The following is a 19,500-nucleotide window of genomic DNA, read 5'->3' on the forward strand; positions in this document are numbered from 1 at the left end:
ATGACGTACGTGGTGTGGCGAATTTTCGTTGGCTGAGACGCTCCCCAGGAGAAGGCGATTCCTAGGCAAGCTGTATATCTGCGGACTCATAGGTGTTGCGTCTCCATGTTGTTTTGCGATGGCTGTGCTCTAATTGGCGGAAGTGCTTGCCTGGATGGAATCGCTGTTAGGCGAGCTGCTTGGCCGCTGATCAGAGTGGTCTAGGTTCGGGATGTCTTGTTCAGTATTCATTCTTTGGATGTTCCTACAGCAGGAGGGGAGCAGGAACATTTCTGGGGCTGTATTGTGGGATGGTTTTTCTCACTGTATTAGGAGAGCCTCAAGGATCCCGAGTCTTCTGCTGTCAGGAGCATGGCCGATGATCTTAGTACTCTTGACAATCTCCTCATGTTTGATGTTGTGGTTGTGCACTTGAAAGGCATGAGCTCTTATTGCCCCTTGCTGGACATGGCAGGACAATCTCTTTGACAGTTGCATAGTGGTCATTCCTATGTAACATCCAGGCCATCCTGGAACAGGGCTTAGGTAGGAATAAACCACATTGGACTGCCTAAGGAAGTCTCTATTCGGCGGAGCATCAGTAGCATACTTTAGGTCTGCTAAATTCCTATCACCAATCCAGTCCAATCCTTCTCTACCATCTCTGACTGTTCTACACATTACAAAGTCCATGTGGAGGATAAACAACATAGGTGATAACACATTCCCTTGGAGTACTCCACTATTCACTGGAAAATCACTTGATAAGACTCCATTAACAATAAATTTGCACTTGCTATGCTCATGAACAGACTTAATCAAATTTACATGTTTAAGAGGAATTCCATAATAACACAGGACTCTCCACAAAATTCGCCGGTGCACACTGTCAAAGGCTTTTTCATAGTCCACAAATACCATCAAAAGGGGATTTCTATATTCTACGCATTGGTGTACAACATGTCTCAAAATGAAAATGTGGTGAGTGCAACTTCTACCTTTTCTAAATCCTGCTTGTTCATCTCTCAGCTTTTCATTAATCTTTCTCTCCAGTCTCTTAAGAATAAGCATACAGTACTATATATTTTCATAACAACAGACGTAAGTGTTATGCCTCTGTAATTATTGCAATCAGTCAGGTCTCGCTTTTTAGCTATTTTCACCAACACTCCTAACTCCCATTCATCAGGTTTTGCCTCTTCGCTCCGCATTCTACAAAATAATCTTGAAAGTAGTCTTGGAGTCACTTCATTTTCGGCCAGTATCATCTCGGCAGTTATTCCATTGTATCCAGGGACTTTCCATATCTTTAGTTTTTTTAGGATAGCTTCGACTTCAAACACACTGAATTCATTCATGGGCACATCAAGGTCTTCGTCAGCTTCAGGTATATCAGTCAAATTATTCCCTTCATATGTCCTATTCATAACCTCACCAAAGTGTTCCATCCAACATTGTCTTTCTTCATCTTCTGTTGCTATAACAGAGCCATCTCTCTTTTTGATGGGTACATGCTTCTTCTTCTTTGCCCCAGTCGGATTTCATTTCATATGAGCAATTCTCACACCATAGCCACTTCCTGAATTCATAGCTTTGTCGGCCTCATCTGCTTTACTGTCTAAATACTCTCTCCAGTCATTCCTGGCTTTTCTTTTGACCTCGCAGTTAATAATGGAATACTTAGCATGCTCTACCCTGTAATTTTCATTACTTCCTCAAAAACTTTCAACACTCAATTTCTGCCTTTGTTTCAGCATAATTCATTTTATTTTCTTTCTTTTCCAGTGTGTTTATGGATTGTGTTTTGAAGGTTTTTGGTGAATGTTCTGTGCTTTCTCAAGTGTAAGAAGAGTTTTTTCTTTTGGGTTTCTGCAGAGGCTTTGACTGCATCTAAGGGGTTCTTGAAAGTGTGAATATTTATAGCCTTTTAGTGTCATCCCTGCCTGGCATTTGGGGAACTGGACTTCGTTACTTGTGTGATTGTCGTCATGGGGAAGCAGTTTTCATTGCCCTAGGAGTCATCATTGAGGTGGTATAAACAAGACTTCTCACTTATCACTTACTTTGACAATCCTTGAAGTAGGGAGTCATTCCAGAAAATGATTTCTACAGACACCCTCAGTGTCCATGATGAAGCTACCTAGTCTCCAGTCTTCCTTCGAAGGTTTCAGAAGGAGACTCTTCTCACGGAGCCCTTCCCAAAGGAAACGTCCTGTAGTTCTTGCTTTTCCAGTTTATCTTGGTACTTCTAATCCCTCCTACAGCCACCTTCATTGTCTTCAGAGTTCCTTGCGTAGTCTTCAGTCCGCCTTTGGAGGTTTTGGTGGGAGATATTCTCCCGGGCTCCTTCTTGAGAGAAGTGCCTTTCAGTTATTGCTTTTCCAAATGGGAGGTCCAGTGAGCGAGTACCTGACCCTCGCATCTGCTGGAGTAGTTATCCTTCAGAGTATTGCTCTTCAGAGCACTACATTGGATCCTTCTCTCTGTTTACGATTCAATTCCCCTTTGCCTACACATAGACCGAATAATCTGGCCTATTCTTTACATATTCTCCTCTGTCCTCATACACCTGACAGCACTGAGATTACCAAACAATTCTTCATCCAAGGGGTCAAATACTGCACTGTAGTTGTTCAGTGGCCACTTACCTCTTGGTAAGGTTAGAAAAGGCTTGTTAGCTATGGTAAGCAGCTCTTCTAGGAGAAGGACACTCCAAAATCAGATCATTGTTCTCTAGTCTTGGGTAGTGCCATAGCCTCTGTATCATTGTCTTCCACTATCTTGGGTTAGAGTTCTCTTGCTTGAGGGTACACTCAGGCATGCTATTCTATCTTATTTCTCTTCCTCTTGTTTTGTTGAAGTTTTTATAGTTTATATAGGAAATATTTATTTCAATGTTGTTACTGTTCCTGAAATATTTTATTTTTCCTTGTTTCCTTTCCTCACTGGGCTATTTTCCCTGTTGGAGCCCCTGGGCTTATAGCATCCTGCTTTTCCAGCTAGGGTTGTAGCTTAGCAAATAATAATAATAATTATAATATGTATCTCTCAACCTTGGCCATTCGAGCTCTTTTGTAGACTTACCTAGAAGGGGGTCTACTTTTTCTCCAGACCATCAGGAAACGACTTGCCATCACGCTCTTCAAGACGCTCCTCTTCCATTGCTTCATCCAGGAATTTTGACTGCAGAAAATTCATCTCTTCGAGCCTCTCTTCTACTAAAAACTCTTCTCAGATGAGCCTTGCCAGACGCACCTTCCCTATAGGAACGTCACATACTTGCTCCTCCCAGGCACTCTTCTTTTAGGCAGGCGGATCCCAGACTCTCTGTCTTAAGTTTGCTTACTCTTCTAGCATGTCCTCCAAACGCAAGCATCTCTAGATGTGTCACTAGCGTGCTTGTCTCCGGACATATGCGTCTCTAGATGTGCCTCTTTTATAGATGTGTCCCAAGGTGTGCTCTTTCTAGCACTTTGAACCAGATTAATCTTGTGTTCTGGCAAGTCTATCAAGGCATATGAATCATGAAGCGCATATCCTTTAGATGCGTCTCTCAGACTTGCGCTTATCAGTCAGGCGTCTTCTAGATGTGCGCTTATCAGTCACGTGTTTCCTAGATGTGTTATCCTGGATTCTTCTTGTCTGCAAGTAGCTCCACCAGACATGCATTAACAAGTATTCAGATGTTCATGCCTTATGAGTGTGTCTTCCAGATGCATGTCTCCCAGGTGCTTTTTCATAGGAGCATCTTCACTACAAGCATGTTTGCCTAATAGGCTTCCTCCTGGACGTTGCTCCTAATACAGAAGCACCATACTGATGCATGTTTCCTAGGTGCATCCTCTCCTACTAATGCATCTTTCCTATGCAAGTATCTCTGGCATGCATCACAGGCCTCACATCCACTAGGAAGGCATTGGTATCTTCCAGATGCTGAAGAGGGAAACACAGATTTGACATTCCTCAAGGTGGTGAGCTGTTCTACATAGGTCTTGGCCTAGTAGAAGCCTGGTCTTTCCCCCGAAAGGACAGGAATGCAGTCATCGTCCTTCTCTGTTGCACCCCTGGCAGAGTGACACCCAAACATGAACCCCCTTGGTTGTTCTTAGCCAAGGAATTGTTAGATAAGGGGGAGTCTCAGGTCTTCAGAAATGAGTCCTGCTTGAAAGTGGAGGATCCTCCTGTTTAATTCCTACAGCCTTTATAAGGGGGAGAAAATACTGTGGGATGCAAGAGGCTCTCCCTTCCCCTCTTCCACTAACCACAAGCGGCAACCCAGACACCTGGTTACTCGGCAGGATGTTTTTCATCTGTTCATTGCGACAGAGGCTTCTGGTATGAAAGTTATAGAAATTAAAAGGTGATTGATAGAGTATGAACTGCCATTATCATATTTAGCCCAGGAATTATTACAAGTTCTCAAAAATGTTTAAAAAAGGACCTTTCAAGCTAAGCTATAGAAAATGGTTCTATACCTATTTGACAAAGCTCGTTTCAGCAAAGTTGTTTTGAACGATCCTTTATAAGCGATGATTGTTTTCAGCGGAACTATTCAAGTGATGAGTGGTGTCAGGGATGAGAGAAGTTTAAGTGCCTTTAAAAGCAATAAGATAATGTTGGTATTTAGTGGGAAACTAAAATTGAGGTTTTTAAAATCAGGAGACTAAAGCTTTCCACATACCATAGTGAGGATGTGTCATTCATCGCCTTTAAATTTTATATTAATTACTTATACATTTACCCATCATGGAAATAATTTTATTAAAGTGTGGATGAGACAAATAAGTTATATTTGATTTATGTATAGAAAGGACAAAGCAACTCTAAGCACTATTATATGGTGATGTGAAGTACTGTACATAACTGCTAGAGACAATTATAAGACCACTTTAGATTACACTCCCTGTGGCTGCGGGGGCATAAAAACAATTAGAATAGCGCCAACGTTATCCCTGCGTGGCGTAAGAGGCGACTAAAAGGGACGGGACGAGGGGGCTGGGAACCCCCTCTCCTGTATTTATAATCCTGCGAGACATCGACAAAGAGATGGAGCTGGGGGGAGAGTGACTGCTCCCCGCACTCTAGTTTTGGGGTGTTTGAATGTGCGTGGATGTAGTACGATAGAGAGTAAAAGATGTGAAATTGGAAGTATGTTTAAGAATAGAAGGATGGATGTATTGGCCTTGTGTGAGACAAAGATAAGAGGAAAGGGTGAAATGATGTTTGGTGAAATGTCTGGTAGAGTGTCTGGGATTGAAAGGGGAAGAGCGAGAGAGGGTGTGGCTTTATTGCTGAGTGAATGGATGACAGGTAAAGTAGTGGAATGGAAGGAGATATCATCTAGGTTAATGTGGGTAAGGGTTAGGTTGGGAAGGGAATGTTGGGCGTTTGTCAGTGCGTATGGGCCAGGTAGTGAGAAAAGTGAAGAAGAGCGGAATGAGTTCTGGAATGAATTAACTAGGTGTGTAGAAGGACTGGGTAGAAGGAATTATGTAGTTGTCATGGGTGACTTAAATGCTAGAGTGGGCGCTGGAGAGATAGAAGGTGTCATTGGGAAGTATGGCGTACCAGGTGAAAATGAGAGTGGTGAAAGACTGGTAGATATGTGTGTTGAGCAAGAGATGGTGGTAAGTTCTAGCTTTTACAAAAAGAAAGATATAAATAAGTATACATGGGTAAGAGTGGCAAATGGAAGAGTAGTAGAAAGGGCATTAATGGATTATGTGTTGATAACTAAAAGAATGTTTGGAAGATTAAAAGACGTGCACGTGTTTAGGGGTATGGCTAACAGTATGTCTGATCATTTTTTGGTGGAAGGAAAATTAGTTGTAGCAAAAGAGTGGGGGAATAGAGTAGGTGGATGTAAAAGGGAGCTAGTGAGGGTTGAAGAGCTAATAAAACCAGAGGTAAAAAGTAAATATCAGGAAAGGTTGAAAATGGCATATGACGAAGTGAAAGTAAGAGAAACTGGTAATTTAGAGGAGGAGTGGAAGTTAGTAAAAGAAAATTTTGTTGGGATTGCAAGTGATGTGTGTGGCAAGAAGGTTGTTGGAGGCAGCATGAGGAAGGGCAGTGAATGGTGGAATGAAGGAGTGAAGGTAAAAGTGGAAGAGAAAAAGAGGGCTTTTGAAGAATAGCTGCAGAGTAATAGTATAGAGAAGTATGAAAAATATAGAGAAAAATGTGGAAGTAAAGCGCAAGGTACGTGAGGCAAAGAGGGCAGCTGACCTGAGGTGGGGTCAGGGATTGGGTCATTCATATGAAGAGAATAAGAAGTTTTGGAAAGAAGTGAAGAGAGTAAGGAAGACTGGCTCAAGAATTGAAGAGACAGTGAAAGATGGAAATGGAAGGTTGTTAAAGGAGAGGAGGCAAGGAAAAGGTGGGCGGAATATTTTGAAAGTTTACTGAATGTTGAGGCTAATAGGGAGGCAGATATAATTGCTGTTGCAGGTGTTGAGGTGCCGGTGATGGGAGATGAGAATGAGAGAGAGATTACAATAGAGGAAGTGAGGAAAGCACTAGATGAAACGAGAGTAGGAAAACCATCTGGTATGGATGGTGTGAGAGCTGAGATGTTGAAGGAAGGGGGTGTGACTGTACTTGAATGGTTGGTGAGATTGTTTAATATGTGTTTTGTGTTGTCAATGGTTCCAGTCGATTGGGTTTGTGCATGTATTGTACCACTATATAAGGGTAAGGGAGATGTGCATGAGTGTTGTAATTCAAGAGGTATTAGTTTGTTGAGTGTAGTTGGAAAAGTGTATGGTAGAGTAATTATTGATAGGATTAAGGATAAAACAGAGAATGCAATCTTAGAAGTACAGGGTGGTTTTAGAAGAGGTAGGGGTTGTATGAATCAGACTTTTACAGTTAGGCAGATATGCAAGAAATATTTAGCAAAAGGTAAGGAGGTGTATGTTGCGTTTATGGATCTGGAGGAAGCGTATGATAGAGTTGATAGGGAAGCAATGTGGAATGTGATGAGGTTATATGGAGTTGGTGGAAGGTTGTTGCAAGCAGTGAAAATTTTCTACAAAGGTAGTAAAGCATGTGTAAGGATAGGAAATGAAGTGAGTGATTGGTTTCCGGTGAGATTGGGGCTGAGACAGGGATGTGTAATGTCACCGTGGTTGTTTAACTTGTATGTTGATGGAGTGGTGAGAGAGGTGAATGCTCGAGTGCTTGGACGAGGATTAAAACTGGTAGACGAGAATGACCATGAATGGGAGGTAAATCAGTTGTTGTTTGCGGATGATACTGTACTGGTTGCAGATGAGAAAGTGAAGCTTGGACGATTAGTGACAGAATTTGGAAGGGTGTGTGAGAGAAGGAAGTTGAGAGTTAATGTGGGTAAGAGTAAGGTTATGAGATGTACGAGAAGGGAAGGTGGTGCAACGTTGAATGTCATGTTGAATGGAGAGTTACTTGAGAAGGTGGATCAGTTTAAATACTTGGGGTCTGTTGTTGCAGCAAATGGTGGAGTGGAAGCAGATGTACGTCAGAGAGTGAATGAAGGTTGCAAAGTGTTGGGGGCAGTTAAGGGAGTAGTAAAAAATAGAGGGTTGGGCATGAATGTAAAGAGAGTTTTATATGAGAAAGTGATTGTACCAACTGTGATGTATGGATCGGAGTTGTGGGGAATGAAAGTGATGGAGAGACAGAAATTGAATGTGTTTGAGATGAAGTGTCTAAGGAGTATGGCTGGTGTATCTCGAGTAGATAGGGTTAGGAACGAAGTGGTGAGGGTGAGAACGGGTGTAAGAAATGAGTTAGCAGCTAGAGTGGATATGAATGTGTTGAGGTGGTTTGGCCATGTTGAGAGAATGGAAAATGGCTGTCTGCTAAAGAAGGTGATGAATGTAAGAGTTGATTGGAGAAGTACAAGAGGAAGGCCAAGGTTTGGGTGGATGGATGGAGTGAAGAAAGCTCTGGGTGATAGGAGGATAGATGTGAGAGAGGCAAGAGAGCGTGCTAGAAATAGGAATGAATGGCGAGCGATTGTGACACAGTTCCGGTAGGCCCTGCTGCTTCCTCCGGTGCCTTAGATGACCGCGGAGGTAGAAGCAGTAGGGGATTCAGCATTATGAAGCTTCATCTGTTGTGGATAACGGGGAGGGTGGGCTGTGGCACCCTAGCAGTACCAGCTGAACTCAGTTGAGTCCCTTGTCAGGCTGGGAGGAACGTAGAGAGTAGAGGTCCCCTTTTTGTTTTGTTTCATTTGTTGATGTCGCCTAACCCCCAAAATTGGGGGAAGTGCCTTGGTATATGTATGTGTACTAGCTAACAATAATTACACATTTTCTGTGTATTCTCATAGTCATGATCCAGTGAGTTGACATGGAAAAGATTTAAGATAAATTTGTGATTGCTACCGAAAAGACACACGATCCACCATGACTCATACTTCAGGATGTAGTGGTTGAGGTTTCAGATGAACTTGCATCAAGGATTGGGACAGGTACAAAAGAGATCACCCCCCCTGCTCCTCGGACGACAGCGGTTGAAGTTTATTTCTTTAAATAACCTTTGTTAGATGTTTGACACTAATATTTGTTTCAAATTATCTATGTAATACCTGTTGATGAAGGTTTTTTGACTAAAATTAATATTTATGGAGTACTAAATGGCTGAATCTAACATTTGCTCTTGATGCATTTCTTTAAATAAACTTTGCTCAATTGGCTTCACTGAAAAATACTTCGCCGAAAGTGACTTTTCTCAAATAGACAATTTAGGAGCTAGGTAATTAGCTGTTTTCGCAAAAAAAAATTGAAGTTAAGAAAATCACATACGTGTCCCCTATCATAAGAGAATGGTCATTATTATTATTATTATTATTAATAGTTAAACTACAACCCTAGTTAGAAAAACAGAAAGCTATAAGCCTAATGGCTCCAACAGGGGAAAATAGCCCTGTGAGGAAAGGAAAAAAGGAAATAGATAAACTACAAAAGAAGTAATGAACAATTAGAATAATATATTTTAAGAACATTAATAACATTAAAATAGATTTTTTCATATATAAACTATAAAAACTTAAAAAAAGAGGAAGATAAATAAGATAGAATAGTGTGCCCCAGTGTACCTTCAAGGAAGACAACTCTACCCCAAGACAGTAGAAGACCATGGTACAAAGACTATAGGTCTACTAAAGAATAATGGTTTGATTTTGGAGTGTCCTTCTCCTAGAAGAGCTGTTTACCATAGCTAAAGAGTCTATTCTACCCTTCCCAAGAGGAAAGTAGCTACTGAACAAATACAGTGCAATAGTTAACTCCTTGAAAAAAAAAATTCTTTGGAAATCTCAGTATTGTCAGTTGTATGAGGACAGGGGAGAATGTGGAAAGAATAGGCCAGACCATTCTGTGTATGTGTAGGCAGAGGGAAAATGTGCTGTAAAGAGAGAGGGATCCAATGTACTGTACTACTGTCTGGCCAGTCAAAGGACCCCATAACTCTCTAGCGGTAGTATCTTAACGGGTGGCTGGTACCCCGGGGCTAGACATGTTTCAGAACTTTTCAGCTTCCAGGTAGGGTGGATGATGCAGGGACAGATTTCACAACTTGTTCTGGACAGCTTTATGGTAGAAATTGGTCTTTGGAAACTAATGACACTCAATATCTTATTCAAAGAGCATGAGGTCCTGCAAGCCTAGTTGTTGCAGGCTTTTTAACCCTTTTGATGTATATAGAAAAATTGCAGTGAAGATAATAATTTCCAGTTTCTAGAGGTCAGTCTTTTGCAAAGATTAGAGTATTTTTAGTACAATATATTTTCTTTCAATGTTGAAGTTTTATGCAGTACTATTCATAGATTTGGGAACTTTCTCATTTTTACCCTTACAGTGTATGGTAGTTGATCATCTAGGGTACCATCACTTTCACCATGCAATTTTTACTTAACCAGGATGACCCTGACACAAAAGGAGTCTGTATCACACTCTCAAACTGTATTGTCATTCATTTAGTCATGAATATAACAAAGAAATCAAATCTTTTAACACAGAAATTCTATATTTGGTTATCAGTATTTCTGATATTTATTTCCAATCTTTCTGTACTCAGGGAGGAACTGGATTTGCTGCTGCCAATGATCACCTCACTGGAATAAAGGCCCGGCCTGTTCTTCAAGCATAATTCTTAAACAGTTCATAAAAGCATAGTTTAGTTTTTTATAAGCACGCGTAACATTTGGAGTTTATTTGTGGTGATAAAGTTTAATTGATGTATTTTGTCATACACGTACAGTACATGCTACACTTGCATAACTATAGTTTTGCTCTGAATAATTTTGTCTTACATAATTTGAACAAATGTACTTCGGAAACTAGCCTTTCATTACCTAAATATGAAGTACAGTACTGTATAAACAATTGATTTTTGACTGGTTCAGTGGCCTTTGGTCTATGATCCACAAAGGCCTAATTAAAGTCATTTGATTTTGATGGTTTTTAATCAAAGATTTCAGGTACGTATGCTAAAATTTTTGTGTATGTTATCAAATATTTATTCTATTATGGAGACTATAATCAGAGAAGCTATCCTTAGATGCCTAGATATTTTTATTCTAAACACTATTATGATTTGGTTTTTGGAAATTACATAATTTAGTATTAGTCTTATATATTTGAATGTCAATAATGATTGGTACCATTAGCTATAAACATGTAAAATAAATGCATATTTCAGTACTCCACTAAGTATGAGATTTTTTTTTCAATTTCATACATTACTTACATTTTTTTTATGCCATTTGTTTCAGATCATGGGTGATAGACCCAAGAATAAGGTATTTTGTTAGTGGTATGTGGTAAGAAGAGAAAGCCCCACCCCTTTGTCTGTCAGACAGCATTGCCACTTTGGTATGTAGGTGAGTATTATAGTTAGAGAGGAGACTGATTGGATTAAAGTACAAATTTATGATTTTGTGAGTGTGATGTTCACAGTTACTGTACTCTAATAAGATCAGGCTCATATACATCATACACAGTGGTCAATGGGCTTACCTATTAAGGGACTTTACTTCTGCCATACTCTCCTGTTTCAAGTACAGTTTTCTTAATGAGGTTCTGCTTGTATAAGGATTACAGCCCAATTCTTCCCCTGATAACTCTAGGCCGTCTTATTCAACGTTAATGTAAGTACAGATCTAAGAGAGTTAAGCCGTATGTTTTCCAGATACAATACCTCTTTAATGAAGACTAGTTGGGTTGCTAATGACCCCTAAATAACCGATTGGTAATTTGTTCTTATGGGGAGCAAGCCCTCGTCCTTCAGTAGTGGTAAATTCTGGCAACAGCTAGTAATGGCCAATGCAGAATTATCAAGAATCTGGCAACTACAATCCAGTACTACTGTAGGCCTGGGTTTGCTAGTGCACAGAGCCTTCATCAAGATTCTGGCCATTGTAATGAATAGGTATGTTCTCAATGCTCTTTCAATTTGGCCTGATGATTTGTGCATTGCTTCTAATCCTTGTTTTTTCTCATTACACTATGAGTGTTAGTGCATCTGGTAAGATTCAGACATGTCCAGGATTGCCATTACGGAACCTTCTTGAGTAAGGTTGAAGTCCCCTTGTGATGTTTGGAGGGTGGTTGCTTTGTTTCAATTATTATTATGTCCAGTCTTTAGTTGCTGACTCTCACCTTAATCTGTTGGACATAAACTTGCACCCTAATGAATTTCTTAGTCGTCATCTAGATATTAATCTCTAGCACAGTCATTTAATTCTTTGTGCGTGTTTTGTAAGGTTTTTCATAATCTAACCATCCTTTGCATTCAGATCTTCCCATTCTGTACGTAAAACTAGGTACAGTATGCACTCAATTCCAACAGTAATATGTGAAGTGGCCTTTTCCTTCTCTGAGTTATTGTGTTTCACACTAGGAGAGGGCTCTCCCCCTAAAATCAGTCCTTACAGATGGATAACAAGTGTGTTAAAAATGATACTCAATTTGGTATCTATGCTCGGGCCACGCTGAATTACCAGCAAATTCAGAAGCAATTCACTTTCATGCAGTACTGGGATGCTCTCCTTGTTGGAGACCTTGGCCTTGTAGCTTGGCTAGTAATAATAAAAATAATAAAAAATCAAGTAATCCTAAGAGATAATATTGTTAGATCGCATTTGTCTGTTTGAAAAGTAAGACCTCATTGATTAACACAGTCAAAAGCTGTGCTAATTTAAAGACCAGCTGTATAAACTTCCTGACCAGAATCTAGGAATTATGGACACCAATGGAAATTGAAAAAGGTCCTTGCAAAAGTTAAACTATAAACTATGGAAAAGATAAGGGTTTCCATAATAGGTATTCAAACATCTGGTCAACTTATTAAAAACCTACCCTCCGGTGTAGAAGGGTGGTAACGTGTGAACCTTCCACTCTGATAGACGCCAGATCAAGTCCTGCTTCAGCTTGTGACTTAAAGCTGTTTACTGGGGAGGATACTGCTGTGGTAGGGTGCTACGGTGTGGTACGGGGACTTGCCCAGTTGATTGTTCTGGTGAACATCTCGTTAGATGAGATTGGAACTTGAACTTGACACCTTTAACCATTAACCTCTTTTGTGAAAATTATAGAAATTAAATGGTGATTGATAGGGTATGAATTGCAATGGTACCAGTGGAGGAGATTCCAGCATAGAAAAAAAAAAAAAAAACTCAACGTGATTGTTTATCTTTGGCTTCATCAGTGCCTTCTGAATCTCGACACTGGATCTTCTTCGGTTCTCTCCTTAGAGAGCAAACCGAAAAGGATCAGCAACAATTATTCTGAAGGGCTTTTGTCTAGAGTGATAGGCTTCCCTGCTTGCCCTAGAGACGGAAGGAAGTCTATGCTTCAGGAGGATCTCCAATCGCCAACTTTGGATTCTCCAGACGTTGAGGAAGCTCTAGCTGAAGCTGTCTGTTAGTCGGATGAGAATCGCCATACTATGCCATTGAAGCCCTCGCCTGCACCATGCTGCATCATTAAGGTGCTTTCCTGTGTCATTACCCTCCTTGCCTCACAGGAGCATTGACTCCTATGATAGACTTTATCTCTGAGGTCTTGGCATACTCATCAGGGAGTGAAAGCAGCATTTTTTCAGACTATAGCTCTCTGGATTGTCCTGTTTATAGTGGTGCTGAAAGGGCACCCCCTCCAGCATATCATCCCTACTCCTAGGCAGCAGTTGCTACTCCTGAAAAAAATAAGCACAAAGAATATCTACTGCCTCAGAGTAGCGAGACTTTTGCTGTGAGCGCTAGGCTATAGGCTCACGAGATCAACCAGAGCGCTAACAAGAACCGCGCCAACCACACTAGCTAGTCTCTTGGCCAAGAGAGAGGGTCCCTCAACCACGAGCACGGAACCCTCAACACAGACACCAAAATGCTGGGAACCACCACAAATGACAACGCCTATACGACGTATTCCTCCATGCCACCACCAGTGGCGAGAATGCCTGTCGAGTCCAGGGACAAAGTGGCATTTCCACGTGGTGGAGCCTTGGACTGTAGAGGTTCCCATTCAGCAACTCTTTCCCTTCTTTTACTCTAATGCTGATGACCTAGTTATTGTATTTGAGAGAATTTGTCAAGGACCTCATCTTTGGGGAGAGGTCAAACATGTTAGACAGGCAAAGAAAAAATCTTAAAAATTAACATTGTACAAGGTCATTTCATGAGGAGCACCTGTACCTGGTTGCAACATCCACTACGAATCTCTTGCCTAACATACATAGCAGTCAATAGCCAGAATTCACTTCCTGAAAGAAAAAAAATCACAAATTTTAAGTAATTTGTATTTTTCCTAACAGTACTTACCTCGAACTACTTTCTTAGGAGTATCTGGGATCTCCTTCCAACCGACCAGAATTTTGTGTAGTTTACCCTACTCCCGTTTTCTATGCGGGGTAACCTCTGGCGGAGTGATACGCGCCACGAGGCGACCCGTGGTCAGAGAGCATGCTTGCTCAGGTCTCGAGCTCCAGTAAGTTTTGGCAGATAGGTTTCTATGTAGTCCTGTAAGGCACTCGGGGCAGGATGGGCGGGCCATAACCCGAAAGTAGTTAGAGGTAAGTACTGTTAGGAAAAATACAAATTACTTAAAATTTGTGATTTGTTCCAACACGGAGTACTTACCTCGAACTACTTTCTCAGGAGACTTATACTTTAGGAGGTGGGAGTGGCCTTCCGGACCTAGAGACCGATTACGAAGGGAAAAAAGGAACCTAGAAAAGAGGCTAGGTTCTGATCACCCAAAAATAGAAACGAGAAAATAGGGAAAAACAACGCAAAAAAACTATCTTAGTGTCTAAGTACTTCACCTCTGTAAAAATCCTTGGAGACGTATTCATTCACTGACAGTGTATCCCATGGAAGGTGAAGGACTCATGGGTCATGTAACCCGGAGCTACACCTTAAATCTTTTGGAGCGCAGAAATGACAGGACCAAGAGAGAACCCGTCCAAGGATTTCTCGAACCTTCCTTTAGGTAGTGAGCCGTAAAGGTGGACTGCCTTGACCACGTGCCTGCTCTCAGGATCTGGTCCACTGCCATGTTCCTTTCGAAGGCCAATGAAGTACTCAGGCCCCTAATGTCATGGGGTCTAGGCTTTCCCAGAAGAGAGACCCCGAACTGTCGTAGGCTCTCATGATTACCTGCTGCAGTCAGAAGGAGATCGTATTCTTAGAGACTGGCTTCTTCATTAGTCCTGAGGAGACGAACAGACTCTTGGTCTCGGGGCGAAGTCTGGCCGTTCTCTCTAGGTACTTACGTACCGCTCTGACTGGGCACAGTAGCGAGTCCCTCGGGTGTCTGAACGCGGGATTGCTGGCACTGAGAATCCTTTAAACCTAGGGTCCCAAATAGCTGGGTTCTGAGTCTTGGCTACGAAGGTAGGCAAGAACCTGAAAGTAGCTTCTTGCCACCCCTTCGAGTGTGAGACCTCGTAAGACAGCCCATGAATCTCACTTACTTTTTTTTGTCGACACAAGGGCTAACAGGAAGACCGTCTTGAGGGTGAGCTCCTTGCAATCCTGTGGACCGATGCATCCAGGGGCCTCAGGTTCTGAACAGTATACCACTTCACAAATGTGGCCCACTCGGCCTGGTAAACCCTGACCGAGGATTTCCTAAGATAACCGGACATCCTCAAGGCTGTCCTCTTCGAGTATCCTTCCTTCCTTAGTAGACGCCCGATAACCTCCACGCGTGTAGCTGAAGGCACTGGTGGTTTTCGTGAGGAAGTGGGGCTGGTGTGGCCGATCTTCTCATACCGGCAGAGGTCACGGAGGAAGGATAGCCAGGTCTTGTAGGTCCGCGAACCACTCTCTCCGGCCACCAGGGCACTACCAAAATCAACCTTGTATCTCTTGGCTGCCTGATCCTGTTGAGAACCTGCCTGAGAATCCCGAAGGGAGTTAAGGCATATACGTCGAATCCGTCCCACGATCGTTGGGAGTCGTCTTCGGACTCTGCTGCTGGGTCTGGCACCGGGGAACAGAACACAGGGAACTGTTCATTGAGCCCCGTGGCGAAAAGGTCTATCACCGGTGAGCTCCACTTCTGGAGGACCTTCTGGGCTATCTGTGGGTGTAGGGACTACTCCGACCCCACTACTTGCCCTGTCCTGCCGAGGCCGTCGGCTAGAACGTTCCTTTTCCCGGAATGAACCTGGCTGTGAGGCTGATGTGTTCCTTTTCGGCCCATTCCAGTATTTGAGACGTGAGGTTGCACAACCCCCTTGATCTCACCTCCTTGCTTCTTTATGTATGCCACCACGGTGGCGTTGTTGCACCCGAGTGCTACCGTGTTTCCACAGAGACGATGGGCGAACCTTGCGAGGGCTTTATAGCCTGCTAGTAGCTCGAGTATGTTTATGTGAAGGGTCTTCTCCTCCGGGGACACCACTTCATTTTCTGCTGTTTCCCCGAGCAGATGGACTACCCATCCCTCCTTTGATACGTCTGTGAAGAGCAACACCTCTGGAGGAACGGACGCGAATGGTAACCCCTCAAGGGTGTTCGCCCTGTCGGATCACCAGAGGAACATGTTCCTGGAGTCCGGGGCTCTTGGTGGCCAAAGCTGCTTCAGTTTCCATTGGACTGGTCTCAGCTTGAGCCTCCCCTGAGGAACCAACTTCTCCCACGAGACCAGGTGGCCCACGAGCCTCTGCCAGTCCTTGGCTCTCATTAGCGCACCTGTCAGGAATGGTCGAATAACTTGATCAAGGTTGCTCAGCCTCTCTTGAGAGGGGAATGCCCTCCTAATTGAGAGTCCAGGACGATCCCTAGGTACGTTATCCTGGTGGTGGGGTCTAACTGGGACTTTCCCAAGTTGATGGTGATCCCTAGTTCCCTGCAGAACTGCAATAGCTTCGCTCCTTGCTCCTATAAGACTGTCTCTTAGGCTGAAAGCAGCAACCAGTCGTCTAGGTACTGGATCAGCCTGATGCCCTGCTTGTGGGCCCAGGCTGATACTACAGTGACCACCCTCGTGCACACCTGAGGAGCCGTTGACAGTCCGAAGCAGAGAGTCCTGAACTGCAGAGACTGGAAACCCCCACTTCACCCTAAGGAACTTCCTGCTGGAGGGATGCACGGGGACCTGAAAAGGTCGTCCTTGATGATCCAGGGACATTATGAAATCCCCTTCCCTCAAGGTTGCCCACACTCCTTGAGCTGGCGTATTTTGCCTAGAGGAGGACTGGGCTGGGGCACCGCTCCTGCGGGAGGACCGCGGGAATGCTGCCAGGAAGTGGTGCCGTAGGTGGGTTGGCCACGTCCGCTGATGGTCTCCTATGGGGAGGACGTCTTGCCACTGACAGCCTGGGCTCCCGAGTCCTTAATTTGGCCCTCTCTCTCCATAGTTTCCACTACTGCCTGCAGGGGAAACACGGTCTCACCTCACACCGGCGCATTCCTCCGAAACTTTGTTTCCCGTTCGGGAAGTCTACGAGAGATCCTGAAAGGACCTTGTCCCTCCTCCTTAACACCCAGTTTGCTGACTGGGTCAGGGACTGGAAGGTAAGGGACTTCATCGCCTTCCCTTCCGAGCGAATGAGTTCTTGTAGAAGGGCCTGATTCCCTGGTGCTGACAGGTTGAGTGATAGCTGGAACCCTTGCAGGGTGCACGCCCACTAGTCCAGCCAGGAGGTCACATTGACTATGTCTCACGAGGTGTCCTCCATCATGGAGGCCACTGCTAGAGAGAAAACCACTGGTGCAGTGAGGGATTTGTCATCTGCACTGCCCTGGTTTAACGTTGCAAAGGCTTCTTCCAATGAGCGGGGACCTGCATGAAACCCGGCTGGAACATGGAGTTTCTTCTGGCTCCTCAGTCCCGGCAGGAGCCTGAAGCCTTGGGCTCTTCGGGAGTTCTAATGTCCCCTCAACATATTTATCGACGAGCTCCATGCCTAGTGCCACGTCCCGCGCTAGGGCCAAGGATGGTTTCCGCTGGGCGGGGTTATCCGCCATCCTCCCCAAACCTGAAAGCCAATCCTGCCCTGATGACGGTTTAGGCTCGTCTAATCTGTGGTGATGACGGATCAGAGCCAGGACTTGTCTATAGGAGGATACTTGGCCGGGGGAACTCTCGGCCGTGTCTAACAAGCCCTCTACCACTTGATCCTCCGTGTCGGCTGCATCCTCGAATACGGATGGATCCGTGGGGGGCGGCTGTATCCCTCACTTCTGGCTGGTCCGATGGAGAAGCTTCCTCCATCACGGATGGAGCCGCTGGGACGGAGGTAGCCGTCACGGGTCTACCGGGCTGAGCCAGCGGCTGCCTCCGCTGGACGGATGGAGCCGGTGACTTGCCGGGCAAGGCAAGGTAAAGATTACATGTGCCAACGTCTACATCCGACAGGCGGACGGAGCCGAAGAGACACTGGGCAAAGATGCGGGGGCCTCTCCAGCGGCCACAGAGACAGGCACTGGAGCGGCAAGAGCCCTGTTCGACCCGCTAGGGGGGAAAGCCACTTTGCCTCCGTCATGGATGGAGCCATCGGGACGGGGGTAGCCGTCATGGGTTTACCCCCTCCCAGGGAAATCTGTGGGGTGTAAGTACTCTGCTATGTCAGCGGCCGCCTCCGATGCTTGGATGGGGCTGGCCGGGACGATGGCGCGGCTGCCGTGATGGAGCTGCCGGGACGGAGGTAGCCGTCATGGGTGTGTCAGTGGCCACCTCCGATGCTTGGAAGGGGGTGGCCGGGACGATGGAGCGGCTGGCTCCATCCCTGACGATGGAGCGGCTCACCGAGACGGAGGTAACCGTCATGGATCTACCCTCTCCCGGGGAATCCGTGGGGTGTGAGTACCCTGGTATATCAGCGGTTGACCACGAAGCTTGAATGGAGCTGTCGTGGTACCGGGTATGGATGCCATGCTGCCGGGTCGAGCCAGCGGCTGCCTCCGCTTGCGAGCTCCTGCGGAGATCCATGGAGCTCCTGCGGAGATCCATGGAGCTCCTGCGGATGGAGCTCCTGCGGAGATCCATGGAGCTGCGCACTTCCCCGTGCTGGCTGGTTGGTTCCTTCATTCAGGGCGGGCCATCGAAGAACCGGAGGCCAGGACAAGGCTGCCAGTCCAAAGGGGCGACTCTCCACTGGGCGGATGAAGTCGGAACCTTCGCGGGCTTATGCCTGTCGACCGAGACCTGGTGCGATGACCTCCATCGATGATTGGGTCTGCTGGAGGAGACGTACCGCGAGGATGGCGAAGGAACTCTAGGGAGCCAGCCAGAGGTACTCGGGGCTGCTGAAGCTCCTAGGAGGTGGCTGCGGGGGATGGTAACTCGCACCCATTCGCCTTTTGACGCGCGGCTCCACCTGTGTTTCCTCCTGAGGGATCTGGAACGTCTCCTGGCGTGGCGTGATCGGGAATGGGAACGGGACCTCTTCCTGCGGGACCTCTCTCGTCTCCTCCTCGAATCCCTCGGACCTTCGTCCTCCGAGGAGAAAGAGTACGACCCAAAAGAGGAGACCGATAACTGGAAGGAACGTGCTGAATCCTTCCGAGGCGTCTCGAGTTGCTGGTGGATCTAAGTGCCGATCCGCTGGCGAAGAAGCTTGAAGAAAGACGGGCGGGAGCGTTGCCGGGGGAGCGCGAGGCACTTTCCTGCGGACAAACCAGGTGTCGAACTCCTCTTCCAGTTTCATGGGCGTCCTTGGCGGCGTCCACGCGAGGGGGTCCGAACTTGGTGAACCTTCCTTCTCGCAGTCTCCCCTGACCGCTGACGTACCTGAAACGCAGACCCAAGAAGCGGGGGAAGAGGCTGTAGCGGGCTTCCCCCATATAGGATCGTCGGTAGAGACGGGCCCTGCTGGCACCAGGACCTCGTCTCCCGAACACACTCCCGTCCCTCCTTCAGGCCCCCCACTTGCCTGATGACACAACATCCCCACCAACAGACATCACAGACTCCTGGGGAAGAGCAATGGGCTGCTTCCCCTCAACGGACTTACCTCGTCCCCTACTCTGGGTAGGGGAAGGCGGCAGAGAAGCCCTCTCCGAAGAGGCAGCGGGTGAAG

At 45.3% G+C, this 19,500-nt stretch overlaps 1 protein-coding gene across 1 annotated transcript in view; it reads left to right on the top strand.

The window, feature by feature from the left end:
* The window catches only part of LOC137655685 (nitric oxide synthase-interacting protein homolog), a 137,175-nt gene extending 126,869 nt beyond the window's left edge, over nt 1–10,306 (top strand). The window contains exon 8 of the mRNA XM_068389644.1: nt 10,045–10,306. Coding sequence (XP_068245745.1) covers nt 10,045–10,116 — 72 coding nt within the window. The 3' untranslated portion in view covers nt 10,117–10,306. The remainder of the gene's footprint in view (nt 1–10,044) is intronic.
* The last annotated feature ends 9,194 nt before the right edge of the window (nt 10,307–19,500 follow it).

Source organism: Palaemon carinicauda, chromosome 16 (genome assembly GCF_036898095.1).
Source record: "Palaemon carinicauda isolate YSFRI2023 chromosome 16, ASM3689809v2, whole genome shotgun sequence".
NCBI classification, from domain to species: Eukaryota; Metazoa; Arthropoda; class Malacostraca; order Decapoda; family Palaemonidae; genus Palaemon; species Palaemon carinicauda.